The sequence below is a fragment of the Eptatretus burgeri genome, chromosome 5 (assembly GCF_056783735.1).
Source record: "Eptatretus burgeri isolate ZD-2024b chromosome 5, Ebu_testis_v1, whole genome shotgun sequence".
Classification (NCBI taxonomy): domain Eukaryota; kingdom Metazoa; phylum Chordata; class Myxini; order Myxiniformes; family Myxinidae; genus Eptatretus; species Eptatretus burgeri.
This window is the reverse complement of record NC_140965.1, coordinates 50,137,497-50,154,446: the sequence shown is the minus strand read 5'-3', so window position 1 is coordinate 50,154,446 and position 16,950 is coordinate 50,137,497. Positions and strand designations below refer to the sequence as shown.

At 49.8% G+C, this 16,950-nt stretch overlaps 1 protein-coding gene across 3 annotated transcripts; it reads right to left on the bottom strand.

The window, feature by feature from the left end:
- Positions 1-249: 249 nt before the first annotated feature.
- LOC147026411 (protein LRATD2-like) lies at positions 250-15,770 on the bottom strand. 3 transcript variants are annotated; one of them, XM_085881824.1, is made up of 4 exons: positions 15,398-15,770; positions 6,624-7,027; positions 6,047-6,185; positions 250-1,233 (listed from the first exon to the last, which is right to left on the bottom strand). In XM_085881824.1, the coding sequence occupies exons 2-4, from the start codon at positions 6,998-7,000 to the stop codon at positions 1,189-1,191; spliced, it is 561 nt and encodes a 186-aa protein (XP_085737950.1). In that variant the 5' UTR covers positions 7,001-7,027; positions 15,398-15,770; the 3' UTR covers positions 250-1,188. The 3 variants fall into 3 exon arrangements, with proteins under 3 accessions (XP_085737950.1, XP_085737948.1, XP_085737949.1); XM_085881822.1 differs by having other exon boundaries at positions 250-1,193; positions 15,398-15,766; XM_085881823.1 differs by lacking the exon at positions 15,398-15,770 and adding an exon at positions 14,437-14,550 and having other exon boundaries at positions 250-1,193.
- Positions 15,771-16,950: the final 1,180 nt, after the last annotated feature.

Sequence of the window (16,950 nt, the reverse complement as noted above, 5' to 3'; positions counted from 1 at the left end):
GGACACTGTGAATAAGGACAGAGAGGGGTCATAAGGGTGGAGAGGGACACTGTGAATAAGGACAGAGAGGTCATAAGGGTGGAGAGGGACACTGTGAATAAGGACAGAGAGGTCATAAGGGTGGAGAGGGACACTGTGAATAAGGACAGAGAGGTCATAAGGGTGGAGAGGGACACCGTGGAAAGATAAAGAGAAAGAGAAAGAGAAAAAAAAAATAAAAAAAAGAATCAAGCCACCACAATATAGAGCTGTTTTTTTTGTAATGTTTTTATTTACAACTGCATTCTCCACATCTACAAATAGATTTCAACCAAAACTTATTCCAATGTGAAAGATAATAAAATAACCACACTCAGGAGGGTCGGTTGGTTGGGCAGCAGCATTGTGGCAACAAACATCTGGTGAAGAACTACTGGATGTGCCGAGAGTTTTCTTTCAACTTCAACAGAACAAAACTCATAAAACATACAAGATGGAAAGAGAGAAAGAGAGAAAGAGAAAAATTTGCAAATTAACAACTTTTCAAACACAATAATTGATGTACATACAGTACTATAGTATCATGGTACACTGCACCCCATGGTACACTGCACCCCATGGTACACTGCACCCCATGGTACTCCAACCAGCTGGAACCACCCAGGATAACAAGAACATCCGATGAATCAACAATGCTGAAATTCTCGTCTCCTTCGCTTGCATCAAATTCAAAGAAATCCTTGTTAGGAATGGGAATAAGAAAATACCCTTCATAGAGACGACATCCTGTTTTACTTTGCAGGGTCCACATACAATTACGATGAATCCAAACCGTTCTCAGATCCTCAGGATCATTGCAAGTGAGGTAGACACAGAGAAAAGGCACACACAAATTTATATATATATATTCTATATAATCTCATTACCGATTCAACTAATTCCACAATTATGGTGCAATAAACTACATTCTATTTCAGCTTGATCGGGATTAAACTAAAAGGAAAAAAAGTGCAACAATCGGTCCGGTGCATGGCAAGGGAAATGTGAACAGGAGCCTAAAAGTCCCGCACACAGTCTTTGTGGTGAAGCCGTTCACGTCGCCGTTTCTCAAGGATGAGTTCCTCCAGGGTAGAAAACTCAAGGGACCGGACACGTTCCCCCAGGTGCAACTCCAGCAGGTAAGGGTGTGCTGACCCATGGTGCTCCGAGTTAACCTGCAGCATCGATAAAGCTCAACTCACCATCCTGGCAGGACTTGGAATGTATGGAGAGAAGCATAATCATCAAAGCTTGAATGAAAATAAATGTCATTTGTAAAACTCACTTCACTTTGCATTCTTTCATAAAGAATGCAATTCTAATCAAATTTCACGGTGTAACCAGCCTGGTGTTGGCTTCACGGCTAGGGTGGCTGGCTTTGGATCCTGGGGTCTTGAGTTCAAGCCCTCTTGCCCCGTTGGCTGCTGAATTAATACCAGGTGGGTTTGACTCAGCCTGTCATCCTTCTGAGGTCGGCAAAATGAGTACCAGTGTACGAGTAGAGGGGCACGGCATCAGCGGCACAGCTGCGCTTCAAGAAATGATAGCTACCTGGCAGCCAAGCTGCCATACACAAGAACAGAACACATCATAAGAGTGGGGATGCAGGAGGAGGGGGGCAGGGTTGGGTAGTACGAGTTGGAGTGGGTCAAAAATTCTACCATTTCTGCATTACAACATTCACCATTTAGCAATCATCATCTTCTTTTGTATGCAACACAAGGCTGTGGGGTACCAACAATGGCTGTGCCGTTGATGCAGTGCCCTCTGAAGGTTGGGGTGGGAATTCGTAATTTGTTGAGGGTGCCGGCAATAGCTTTCCGACTCTTCACAAAGGACACTGTGAGGTCTTCAACGTCCAACATAGGGACGACACACACACACACACACACACACACACACACACACACACACACACACACACACACACACACACACACACACACACACACACACACACACACACACACACACACATCACCCTGCCTGTGAAACAGCGGGATGAGATTATAGCTTGGTCGGGATTCAAACCCACAATCGATGGTTGAAGGCGTACACCTCGGCCATCCTATCAGCCCACCTCTTTGCAAAGAAATAGCAATTTGAATGCTCAATCACATCAGCTAGCAATTCCAAGATGCAAGCAAAGAGCAGCTGCGAGTACAACATGCCAGATGAACATGATCTTCCGCTGTATTATCAGACTTGCCTATCCTCCGAATATTTGCGTTAGTTTTGTTTTCATTTTTACGCACAATTAAATGTTTTTTTTATTTTACATTTCAAACATTCCAAGAAAAGTTTGGATGATCAATGGTTAATAGGCCACACACCCAAACATAAATAAATTAAAAACCATGCGCTGGTAATCTTAATGTGCATTATGACATTTTCATCTTTTGCAACGAACGAGCGCCATGTCGGTTCTCGCCTTGATGTGAAAAAGTCCAACGATGTACGTACATGCTTTGTCATCTGCAGGATGTGCAGACATATCGTGTGAATAGCTTTGAAAATGTGGGATCCATCAGTGTGAAGCACAACCAAATCGCTGGAAGTGGATTTCTATAATGGCTGGTTGCTCAACATCTATCTCCCAGACATGCCATGGATTCTGACAGGTCATTTCCATGGTCTAAACGCTTTTAAATGTCGATTCCCATCTGTCAACCACTGGAAGATGTTCAGTTTGTTGGACTTTTGGGCTTCACCACAGAAAAACAGGATTCCAAAGCCAGCAGCAGGCTGGAGTGTTGCTCTGTCCAATGGGCTCGGGCCCGAGCATCACACCACATCGATAGATATCTATATCTCCATTTCTCACTTGCTCTGAATCAAAAGTTCTCGATATTATTGGAATATCTCACCGTGAGGCCAGCCTGTTGCTCTCTCTCATTATGGATAGGACAGTGATCTCTGTTATTTTATCACCTCACCTCCAGTCTGGCACCCTCAAAGCCTGTGCATTCTTCTCAAGCCTCTGCCCCTCTCCAGCAACTCCAGCACATGTGTCCCCCCCCCCCCAGTTACTTCCTCCTGCTTAAATCCAAGGAAAGTATGCCTGCTGCACACTTTCGGTCCTTTCTCGCATTTATGGAATTGCCTTACTGAGGATTAGCAACACCATTCGTCCCTGTAATGATTCAATCAGGCGGTTCACTCCTATCTCATGTCATCCTCCATCGCTAGCCACAATCATTTACACCCCCTTCAACCCTACATATCTAACCCAACTCTCTTGCAGGTTAGGGTGTTTCCTGTTCATTAATCCCCTTACTTATTGTGTCCAAATTTGGCCCTACATTGTCTGTTCGTTTCTTTGTTACACTCCGGTCACCTCACCTCTTCCCTGAGCTTCAATAGTGTTTTAAAAAAACAAATCTGGATGGCCACCCCGCCACAATCATCTCAAGTGGGAAGTCCAACATTTGCTTTTCTTTTGAACCACATTTCCAGTCAAAAGCCCCAGAGTGAGGTCGTCACCATGACAGCACGTCACAAATTCTTCACGAGTGACCGTTTGCCTGTGTGGTCTTCTGTGCATCGTTTCACGCTGGTATGCCCCTCAATCAATATATATATATATATATATATATATATATATATATATATATATATATATATGACTTTGTAATGTTTGTTGAAACTTAATGATAATAGCAAATATCCTTATCTAGTTCCATCAAGCGGTGTCCAACTTCTGGTGACATTAATGATCACATTTCTCCAAACATCCATATCCTGCACTGGTTACCGAAGCTCTGGCAGAGACAGCTTGGTTGCAGTCTTTAGCTCATCCATCTAGTGCATTCAAGGTTTGCCTCTTCCTCTTCTTCCTTCCATCATACACACCATGGTTGACTTATGCATGCATGACGTGTCCAAAGTATGACAGTTTGTTTTTCTAATGTACTTGGTGGTACAGATTCTTCATTCTTCTCGCACAGTCCATGGGATTTTAAACATTCGTCTCCAACATGACATTTCAAAACTGTCAATCTTCTCCTTCCTTTGTTTCTTTTTCACCGTCCATCACTTACATCCATACATTGTAACTGGAAATACCAGATGACTCATCGGCCTTCTCTTGTGGTTTGTTTGGTCATATCTTCATCTTTACAGATCTTTGTCAATCCTGACATTTCTGTCCTCCCCAACGCTAACAGTCATTTAATTCCTTCTCCACTCACCTCATATCAATCTCAGAACCCAGGAGGATGAAACTTTCCACTATTTCCACATGATCATCCCCCAATCTGAACACGTCGATCTTCTCAGCTGTTAAGATTTTTTTTAAGGGTTAAATGAAGACCAGCTTTTTCACTTTCCTTCAACCATGCTGGGTATGGGTATGGCAGGTATGATCCAGGCTATAACCTTTTTGTCATCAAATTTTCAACAAACCTTTATTATGAGAATATGGAGAGCATTAATTAATAAAATGTACATTTGTTACCCTGCGCACACAAACCAAAAAGCTGAGACAAGCAATTGGTTCACTGAGTGTGTGTGTGTGTGTGTGTGTGTGTGTGTGTATGTATGTGTGTGTGTGTGTGTGTGTGTGTGTGTGTGTGTGTGTGTGTGTGTGTGTGTGTGTGTCTATCCGTCTGTTAGTCCACAGACGTCACTCTGTGATCGAGGAATGACTTGATTTAAATTGAATTTTGCATTTTGAACATTGTAGAACATGAATCAGAACACAAACCTGCAGTTTAGCAGTACTTAGCTCTAAATTTAGCAAATTGTATGGAATCTCATCTCGAGCTCGCATGCGCATGGAGGACTAAGGTAATTGCTTCAGTCTGTCTGACTGTGTGGCAGTCAAACAAAATTAAAAATCATTCCAAACAGGAACCTCACCGTTTTTAGACATCATAAATGACACAAACATCAGGCATGAAAAACTAATGTAACATGTTAAATAAGGTGGTGTAAAAGGCACTGCATCAACGGCAGTGAACTTCCGAGAAAAAAAAAGAAAAAAAAAGGATTTTTTTTTTCCTCTAGCCTTTGTAACCTTTATTTTATTTCAATTGAATCATATACTTGAACATTGGAAAACACAAAATTGCCTTATTGGCACTTACAAATCCTCCAGTTTCATGATTCTTCCTATGTCCTTTCGATGAACTCTAGTTTTTGTTTCGCTGTTGTCATCAAGTTTAGTTTGAGTATAAAGCGGACGTGGCTTTGCATTTTGGGAGGTTTTTCTAATCAGTCTTTGGAATATAAATCAATCAATTTCTGGAAGTGCTTTCAAATTTTTATCTTTTTACATCCCGCTTCATCTGACGAGAGCTCATAGAACATCTTACCCCACGCAGTGTTGAGATAATGGACATGGGCAGGGTGTTTTAAACTCTTGCTTGGCATTTCCAAGCACGATATATATTTCTACCAAACACCATTTTGTCTGAATCTCGATATTCTCCAGCCTCTGAGAGTGAAAACAACAGATTTGATCGGCCGAGATGGCAGAATATATTTTGTCCATGTACTGCTAAACTATAGGTTTTTGGAAGTGACAGGAAGGTGATTTGTTCTAAAATGTTCAAAATATATCATTACATTGAAAATAAAATAAAATTTTCAAAGGCTACATAAATAAATGTTAAAAAAAATACATAGAAGTTTACTGTCGTTGATGCACCGTCTTTTACACCACCTTATTTAACACCGCTATACTAGTTCTTCATGCTTGTTGTTTGCATCATTTATAACATCTCTAAAAACAGTAAGTTTCCTGTTGGAATGATTATAAATTTTGTTCGATTGCCAGACAGGCAGATAGGCAATTGCTTGACTCCTCCGTGCGCATGTGTGCTCGGGACGACATTCCGTATAATTTGCCAAATTCAGAGCTAAAGTACTGCTAAACTGCAGGTTCGTGTTCTACAATATTCAAAATATAAAATTCAATTGAAATAAAGTAGGTCCTCAATCATAGAGTGATGTTTGTAGACAGACACAATTGCTTAACCCCGCTTTTCGCTTCGCGCACGGGGTAACAACAAGTGGCCTCACACACCTTGAACTGCTTTTTCCCGTAGCGGCACCAAGCCGCAAAGCATTCGGAGTTGAGCCAGCACAAGTCATGGCCAGTGATTCCAACAGATGCCATTGCATTCTGTAGAATTCGAGTTTTTGGAAGGGGCTCATACTGATACCTGCACATCACAACAGAAATGACAAATGAACATCTCAGTCCAGGTAGGTGCACAATGTGAGTGGTTCGTCACTTTTCATTATGTTGGGTTCTTCGCTAAGTAAGGGCAGATCACATCAGTGATTCCTCCGTTGCTATGAAAGAAAACAAATGAAAGTGTTTTGTTGTAAAATGTTGATACATTCTAATTGTTATGAAAATGTATAAGTGCACAAAATACTTTAACTCCAACTTCTTTTTCACAAAAAACTTGTTCAGTTTTATCATCACTGCATCTATTTAAGGAATTATCTTCCTTAAAAAAATAAATGTTAAACTTTCTGGCACATCAACAGGTAAGAGAGGAAAATCTAAAACTACATAGTCCTTCCAAGAGGATTGAACTCTAATATGAAAAGGGAGAGTTAGAGCAAAGTTTGAGGAAAGTGAACGGCAGTACCGTGATGACACCACCCGTCCAGGTTTCCCCTCGCTGCTCTGATGCAAGGTCTCATTACGCACCGCTTCGGCATGCAAGCTCACAGCATATCCGTCTCCAACGTACACGACCCAGTGTGGGATGGATCCAGGCGCTCGGAACTCCAGCAGGTCTCCGGGGACACAACGAGGGAGAAGGCAAGACACGGGCTCAGTTTTCTCCTCAGTCTTCACCAAGATACACTCGTCGATGTAAAAGGCGCTATACAACAACTCCGTCGAGTCCCACTCTTCCTCCTCACTATCGGATTCAAACACGTATTCCACCATGCCAGGTTCATCAGTTGTAGCAACCTCAGCATAAGGACGCCAGCTCAGGATATCTGGCTGATTTCCCATGGGATGAGCAGTTCGTGGTGGTGCCTCCTACATAAGATCACAGCAAATATTTGTCAAAATAATACCCTCGAATTCCATATGACAAACATACCGCACAATGGGCCACTGACTCACAAACCCCCCCCCGCAAGGTCCCCAACTCACTCAAAAATCCACCACACAACCACACCTCCCACCGACTCACATCACCACTACACCACCATCACCGACTCACAAACACTTAACTTCACTCCACTCCACTCCCCACTAGCCCTTCACAAACGCACCACTCTACCCACAACCATAGGTGGAATTAGGGGACTGGGGGGGGGGGACGGTGGGTCTGGACCCTCACCCTTTTGGGGAAGAATTTTTTTAATACGTGTACATGATCGAGGCTCATGGAAGAGCAGGAACAAAATGGTAAGAGGGAAAAACACCAACAGCAGAATATAAGGGAGTGAGATCAAGGGGAGGAGAGGAAGGACACAAGGGGGAGAACAAGCTGCACACAAACTGAACTTGAACAGCACTCGGTAAAGTGCATACCTCCGCCAGGCTGAACAGTTTGTGTGTTTTTTTTTAATTTCACGGATAGGCTGGATCTGCATCCGTACCAAAACCAAAATCAAATTGGCTTGTTCTTATCGCACACCCAACCTGTCCAGCAAGTTTTTTTCACAACCTGCCAATAATCTTTTGAAATACTGTGATACAGTGAATACTTTTTGGTCCTATCTCTCAATTGTAAAGAATCACAATAAATTCCAGTATCCAGATTCGGAACCAGATCTTCACCAAAAGCTCAACAATTCGTCCTTATCACACACCTAACCTGTCCAAAAAAATTAGTTCAACCTATCCATAACTTTTTGAGATATCCTGCCCACAGTCAGACAGACAGACAGACAGACATAAAGACAGACAAACATGGGTGAATGCATAACCTCCATCAGGCATCAACCTTTGGAGGTGGGGGGGGGGGGGTAATGAAGCAAAGCAAGAAGAGGAAGGGGAAGGTGGAGATGAAAGAAAAGAAACAAACCAACCGACAACGAACAAACAAAAAGAGGTGAGGGAGAGAGGGGAGAAAAAAAAAATCACAATGAGCTCGAAAAAAGGGAGTGCTTCGGAACGGAGTCATTTAAGGCAGAGGAGATCACGAGTATGGATTGGGAGGGTGGAGTGAAGAGCTGTCTTGAAGCCCTGGAGGGAAGAACGGGACTGAACAGACTGAGGAAGTTGGTTCCACAGGTGAGAGACAAGAGGAACAAATGAGTGGAGGTGAGGGGTGAGCCTGCATTTTCGGACTTCAACAAGAAGAGAGTGACTGGCAGACCATGTGCGTGCGCCATGCAGAATGTGGTGAAGGATCGAGCCAAAAGAGGGCAGATGGTGCAAGACCAAAAAGGAGGCGGTAAAATACAAGAGAGGACACCAACCTGTCTTCAATGCAAAAGCAACAAGCCGAGACACTCAGATTCGTCATGGGAGATCCAGGGCCTTGCATTCCATGCCATAAATAAGGGCAAGACGTGAGTGAGACAGTGCCCAAAGTGGAGAGCGATACTCATTGAGCAGCGAATGAAAGCTTTGTCGGTGTCAAAGTTTCAGATTGGTCAAATAAAGACCTTGGATGATGAAGGATGCCCAATTGTCAGCTGGCTTTGGAGGCCGACTTTGACATGTGGTTTGCCCAGGAAAGAACACAGCGGACCATTAGACCCAAGAGTTTGAGCGATACGATCAAATACGATCCAATTTGAGAGAGAGACAGAGAGACGACAGAGAGAGAGATGGAGAGATTTTCTGGATTGAAAGATATTCCAAGTGTTTGACCAGCTTGAGATTTTGTCAGGGCCTAAAGAAAGCGTCACGGCAGAGGGCGAAGTCATCGGCAAATAGATAAAGGGGATTTTCCAGAGTCAGAAAGATCATTGATGAAGATCAGGAATAAGACTGAGCTCAGAACACTGCCTTTGGGCACTCCAGCATTGACAGGGAGAGGAGATGAATGGATTCCGTTGAGTGCCACACGTTGGCTACAAGAGTTGAGGAAGTCAGTAAGCCATGTGTAGAGTTGACCTTGGATGCCATAGGCAGAGAGTTTGGAGAGCAAGGCAGGATGACAGACTGTATCAACAGCTCGAGACATGTCTGGAGAGACCACCCCAATTTCACGTTTGCCAGAAAGGGCCTCCATCCTTTGTTGGGTGAATGGAAGCAGCATGTCCAATGTGGAGTGACATGGTCTGAATCCAAATTAGTGATCTGAGATCAAGTCATTGGAGAAATGGAAGGATGTCAAATCAACTGTGATTATGAATTCCATGACCTTGCTGATGATTGGAAGCAAGCTGATGCATCTGCAGTTGATCAGTTTTGCACCTTTTTTTTTTTTTTTAGCTCATCTGGAAGGTAGTTCCGGGGAGTTTATGGGAAGGTGTCATCCATCCATCCGTCCAGAAATACTTTCAACCTCTTCTCTGAAACTACACATACACTTTTGATGAAACTTGACTTCAACCTTCAACACCCACAATGCACCAAAGATTGTTCATGGCATTAAAAAAAAAATACGGGTCGACAGGGGGGTTGCCCCCCAAAATATGCATTTGCTTTCTTCTCAGACACGACACACAATTCCGATGAAACTTGACCACAACTTTTATCACCTGTGTAGAATATTTACTTTCTTCTCTATTACATATTTTGTTGGTCATCCATGCCAACCAGTGGTTCCCTGGTTATCCTATCCAGCCGCTACCAGGTGAGCGCCCAGGTGTATTTCCCCTACGTTTATGTAATGCGGTGATATTGGTGGATTTCCAAGCAGATGGAAGATGACCCAGACCGAATGATAGGATAAAAAGGGCAGATGGAGGAGGTGCAAGAGCAGCAGAGCAGGTTTTTCAGACATGCGAGCTGATGCCGTCCGATCCAATTGCTGATTCAGAGTCAGAGTCAAGGGTTTCCAGAAACTTTCCACCTTTCCACGTGCAAAAGACATCAAATTCAGGAGCAAATGGGTACGACTGGGATGGATGGGTACAGAGAGCAAGTGTTTGGGGACCTAATATGTGGAAGCTGTAGTGCCATTTGAAGTGAGGGAGCACATGAAAGGGGAGCATACACCAGAGACAGACTTAACAAGGTGCCACTAGGTTTTAGAGGAGGGAGACTAGTTTGAGAGTTCAACCCTGAGGTTGGCCAGAAGTTGCTTTCTGGCTTTCCTGAGAGTGGACACACACTTGTTCCGGGCTTTGTGGAATGATCGAGGTTGCCTTTGGTCGGATTTGCCTTACAGGATGAGATGGCTCGATGTTTGAACGCAACAGCCTCACCACAAGATTCTGTGTACCAGAGGAAAGAGGGATAGGTATGGTAACTGCAGACAAGATGGTATAAAAATGTACATTAAGGAAAGCAAGCTTGTGTGGAAGGATTTCCAGACAGTGTTAATATCAGGAGAGGTGGAACTGAGAGACCAGTCTTGACATTATAGAGCAGCTTGCAGTCCCTGCCACTCAGCTTGGGTGAACTGCCAGACTCCACGGCACTCTCTGACAACAGCCAAAGAGATGTTGACTCTCACAAGCACATGATCAGATGAACCTATTGGGGCAGAAGAACAGGCGATGCATGGATCACACATTTAGGAAAGTTCGTCATTACCAAGTCCAGAAAGGAGGACGTGCCATTGTGAGAAATCAGGGTCAGAAAGTTCCCCGATTGGGTGAGGCCCATATCACACTTGTTTTTGTGCCCCACCACTTGCAGGCAAATGTATAGACATCAAAAACATCATATAGAGTAATTGTTGAAGAGCATTGTTGAGTACAGGCTGTCCCTTAAAGTTGCCAAAGCGATAGGTTCCAACTCAATCACATGAAAATTAACAATAAAGAGGGAAATAAGAATTATTTCACAATGGAAACTTGGGATTTGTTTTGCCCTTCCAACATGGAGCCAATGTGGTCAGGAGATGGTCAGAGTGTACCCGAGGGCATCGAAAATCCCAAAGCCTCTGGAGTCCAGAAGTGGGTGCAAGACAACATGCTCAGTGGCTTCATACTCACACTCAAACTCATCACAGTACCCACCCTACCAACCAATTCACAACCTCAACACCTCCCCACTCAGTTCACCTCTCACTGACGTACCAACCACTCCAACACACCGAAATGCCACTCCAACGCACCGACTCACACACCGCCGCCCCATCGCACCGACTCACACTCCCCCGTCCCCATCGCACCGACTCACACTCGCGCCGTCCCCATCGCACCGACTCACACTCGCGCCGCCCCATCGCACCGACTCACACTCCCCCTTCCCCATCGCACCGACTCACACTCCCCCTTCCCCATCGCACCGACTCACACTCCCCCTTCCCCATCGCACCGACTCACACTCCCCTTCCCCATCGCACCGACTCACACTCCCCCTTCCCCATCGCACCGACTCACACTCCCCCTTCCCCATCGCACCGACTCACACTCCCCCTTCCCCATCGCACCGACTCACACTCCCCCTTCCCCATCGCACCGACTCACACTCCCTCTGCCCCATCGCACCGACTCACACTCCCCCTGCCCCATCGCACCGACTCACACTCCCCCTGCCCCATCGCACCGACTCACACTCGCGCCGCCCCATCGCACCGACTCACACTCGCGCCGCCCCATCGCACCGACTCACACTCCCCGCCCCATCGCACCGACTCACACTCCCCCTTCCCCATCGCACCGACTCACACTCCCCTTCCCCATCGCACCGACTCACACTCCCCTTCCCCATCGCACCGACTCACACTCCCCCTTCCCCATCGCACCGACTCACACTCCCCCTTCCCCATCGCACCGACTCACACTCCGCCGCCCCATCGCACCGACTCACACTCCCCCTGCCCCATCGCACCGACTCACACTCGCGCCGCCCCATCGCACCGACTCACACTCGCGCCGCCCCATCGCACCGACTCACACTCGCGCCGCCCCATCGCACCGACTCACACACCGCCGCCCCATCGCACCGACTCACACACCCCCGCCCCACCGCCCCGACTCACACTCCCCGCCCCATCGCACCGACTCACACTCCCCCCGCCCCATCGCACCGACTCACACTCCCCCGCCCCATCGCACCGACTCACCCTCGCCCCGCCCCATCGCACCGACTCACACTCGCGCCGCCCCATCGCACCCACTCACACACCGCCGCCCCATCGCACCGACTCACACTCCCACCGCCCCATCGCACCGACTCACACTGTGCCCGCTCCATCGCACCGACTCACACTCCCCCGCCCCATCGCACCGACTCACACTCCCCCCGCCCCATCGCACCGACTCACACTCCCCGCCCCATCGCACCGACTCACACTCCCCCCGCCCCATCGCACCGACTCACACTCCCCCGCCCCATGGCACCGACTCACACTCCCCGCCCCATGGCACGACTCACACTCCCCCGCCCCATCGCACCGACTCACACTCCCCCCGCCCCATGGCACCGACTCACACTCCCCCGCCTCATCGCACCGACTCACACTCCCCCCGCCAAATCGCACCGACTCACACTCCCCCGCCCCATCGCACCGACTCACACTCCCCCCGCCCCATCGCACCGACTCACACTCCCCCGCCCCATGGCACCGACTCACACCCCCCGCCCCATGGCACGACTCACACTCCCCGCCCCATCGCACCGACTCACACTCCCCCGCCAAATCGCACCGACTCACACTCCCCGCCCCATCGCACCGACTCACACTCCCCCCGCCCCATCGCACCGACTCACACTCCCCGCCCCATCGCACCGACTCACACTCCCCCGCCCCATCGCACCGACTCACACTCCCCGCCCCATGGCACCGACTCACACTCCCCCGCCAAATCGCACAGACTCACACTCCCCCGCCCCATCGCACAGACTCACACTCCCCCGCCCCATCGCACAGACTCACACTCCCCCCGCCCCATCGCACAGACTCACACTCCCCCGCCCCATCGCACAGACTCACACTCCCCCGCCCCATCGCACAGACTCACACTCCCCCGCCCCATCGCACAGACTCACACTCCCCGCCCCATCGCACCGACTCACACTCCCCCGCCCCATGGCACCGACTCACACTCCCCGCCCCATGGCACCGACTCACACTCCCCCCGCCAAATCGCACAGACTCACACTCCCCCGCCCCATCGCACAGACTCACACTCCCCCGCCCCATCGCACAGACTCACACTCCCCCGCCCCATCGCACAGACTCACACTCCCCCGCCCCATCGCACAGACTCACACTCCCCCCGCCCCATCGCACAGACTCACACTCCCCCGCCCCATCGCACAGACTCACACTCCCCCGCCCCATCGCACAGACTCACACTCCCCCGCCCCATCGCACAGACTCACACTCCCCCGCCCCATGGCACCGACTCACACTCCCCCGCCAAATCGCACCGACTCACACTCCCCCGCCCCATCGCACAGACTCACACTCCCCCGCCCCATCGCACAGACTCACACTCCCCCGCCCCATCGCACAGACTCACACTCCCCCGCCCCATCGCACAGACTCACACTCCCCCGCCCCATCGCACACACTCACACTCCCCCGCCCCATCGCACACACTCACACTCCCCCGCCTCATCGCACCAACTCACACTCCCCCGCCCCATGGCACCGACTCACACTCCCCCGCCTCATCGCACCGACTCACACTCCCCCCGCCCCATCGCACAGACTCACACTCCCCCGCCCCATCGCACAGACTCACACTCCCCGCCCCATCGCACCGACTCACACTCCCCCGCCCCATGGCACCGACTCACACTCCCCCGCCCCATGGCACGACTCACACTCCCCACCCCATCGCACAGACTCCCACTCCCCCCGCCCCATCGCCCCGACTCACCCTCCCCCCGCCAAATCGCACCGACACACTCCCCCCGCTTCATCGCACCGACTCACACTCCCCCGCCCCATGGCACGACTCACACTCCCCGCCCCATCGCACCGACTCACACTCCCCCGCCCCATCGCACCGACTCACACTCCCCCGCCCCATCGCACCGACTCACACTCCCCCCGCCCCATGGCACCGACTCACACTCCCCCCGCCCCATCGCACCGACTCACACTCCCCCGCCAAATCGCACCGACTCACACTCCCCCGCCCCATCGCACAGACTCACACTCCCCCCGCCCCATCGCACAGACTCACACTCCCCCGCCCCATCGCACAGACTCACACTCCCCCGCCCCATCGCACAGACTCACACTCCCCCCGCCCCATCGCACACACTCACACTCCCCCGCCCCATCGCACCAACTCACACTCCCCCCGCCCCATCGCACAGACTCACACTCCCCCGCCCCATCGCACAGACTCACACTCCCCCCGCCCCATCGCACAGACTCACACTCCCCCCGCCCCATGGCACCGACTCACACTCCAAGTTAGAAACCGATTCACGATTCATTGAGATGCAGACATGGCTCGTTTGACTCACTCACTCCCTCTTACTCCCTCCCCCACTCCCTCCCTCCCCCACTCACTCCCTCACTCACTCCCTCACTCCCTCCCTCACTCACTCACTCCCTCACTCACTCCCTCACTCACTCCCTCCCTCCCCACTCACTCCCTCACTCACTCCCTCCCTCCCCCACTCACTCACTCCCTCTCCCCCACTCACTCCCTCCCGCACTCACTCCCTCCCTCCCTCCCCCACTCACTCACTACCTCTCTCTCGCCCTCCCTCCCTCCCCCACTCTCTCTCTCCCTCACTCCCTCCCTCCCTCACTCACTCCCTCCCTCCCCCACTCACTCCCTCCCTCCCTCCCCCCACTCACTCCCTCCCACCCTCCCCCGCACTCACTCCCTCCCTCCCTCCCCCACTCACTCCCTCCCTCCCTCCCCCACTCACTCCCTCCCTCCCTCCCCCACTCACTCCCTCCCTCCCTCCCTCCCCACTCACTCCCTCCCTCCCCACTCACTCCCTCCCACACTCCCTCCCTCCCTCCCCACTCACTCCCTCCCTCCCCACTCTCTCTCTCCCTCCCCACTCTCTCACTCTCACTCCCTCCTCCCTCCCCCACTCTCTCACTCCCTCCCTCCCTCCCCCACTCTCCCTCCTCCACTCTCTCCTCCCTCCCTCCCTCCCCCACTCTCTCACTCCTCCCTCCCCCACTCTCTCTCTCTCCCTCCCTCCCCACTCTCTCTCCTCCCCACTCTCTCTCCCCTCACTCCCTCTCGCCCTCACTCCCTCTCCCTCCCTCTCGCCCTCACTCCCTCGCCCTCACTCCCTCGCCCTCACTCCCTCGCCCTCACTCCCTCTCCCTCACTCCCTCTCCCTCGCCCTCACTCCCTCTCTCTCTCTCTCTCATCCCGAATGGAAGTGCCACGCACTCACCTTTACGAAAGGGTTCTTCTTCCTCACCACACCTGTGGTCACGGTTAAATTGTTCTTCACCAATTTTATCCTTATTCCGTTCACCTCTCAATTCGTTCTTCCGTTTGTTTTCTTGCTCCTTCCAGTTGTATTTGTAGTTAAGGATTATACCATGTTAAAGAAAGTCCGTGTTATACTATAACTCACTGGTATAAATTTTTTAATAATTTCAAAGGTTAAAAATAATTTACATGATTATCCCATCTTGCTGAACGTACATTTCTCAGATACCGGAAATAACTTTCACGTCAACGAAATGGAGGCTCGAGCAACGTGAACGGATCACGAGGAAGTTCGGGATAAAGTTCGTGAAAGTGTGAAGGACAAGTTGCTGTGAAAATGCGAATTCCTTGTAGCAGATTCGCCACAGAGGGTTCGTGGCAAAATACGACGAATCGGCATTCGAGACAACGTCCTTCCTCATTGGTCGTCGAGCGATCACGTGCCGTTGGCCTTTCTTGTGGAGACGCGATTTTATTGGGCGTTCGTGCAACGTGACCGGCTTGAATCTCATCTTACGAAATGGGAGAGGAAAAAATAATTGGAAATATACCCCTTGGGTGTGTTTGTAAACCCGGGGTTCCTCAAGTCGTTTTACGACACATTTGTTTATTTATTTATTTACACTTCGTTACCAACCCGCTCCCTGAGGACCAGTTACCACGCATCTTGAGTTTTGTGAGGAAATCATGAAGTACAAACACAGAGACGTGATAAAATACTTGTTGAACCCTTTTAAAATTAACAGTCATTCTTAAATTCGACACGTACTTTATTTATTTCCAAGGTCGAGGCTCATGGAAGAGACAGAGACAGAGAGACAGAGAGACAGAGAGACAGAGAGACAGAGAGACAGAGAGACAGAGAGACAGAGAGACAGAGAGACAGAGAGACAGAGAGACAGAGAGACAGAGAGACAGAGAGACAGAGAGACAGAGAGACAGAGAGACAGAGAGACAGAGAGACAGAGAGACAGAGAGACAGAGAGACAGAGAGACAGAGAGACAGAGAGACAGAGAGACAGAGAGACAGAGAGACAGAGAGAGAGAGAGAGAGAGAGAGACAGAGAGACAGAGAGAGAGAGATAGAGAGAGAGAGAGAGAGAGAGAGAGAGAGAGAGAGAGAGAGAGAGAGAGAGAGAGAGAGAGAGAGAGAGAGAGAGAGAGAGAGAGAGAGAGAGAGAGAGAGAGAGAGAGAGAGAGAGAGAGAGAGAGAGAGAGAGAGAGAGAGAGAGAGAGAGAGAGAGAGAGAGAGAGAGAGAGAGAGAGAGAGAGAGAGAGAGAGAGAGAGAGAGAGAGAGAGAGAGAGAGAGAGAGAGAGAGAGAAAGAGAGAGAGAGAGAGAGAGAGAGAGAGAGAGAGAGAGAGAGAGACACAGAGACTGGTAATATCAACATGACAAAGGCGTTTCCGAAATGGGATTACAGACATGTAGACGGTGTCGATGTATGCTTTACAGTTCGAGAAGATTTGTAAGCCGTGTGCTTGGTTAGTTTAGCCAACATTGTCGTCATTC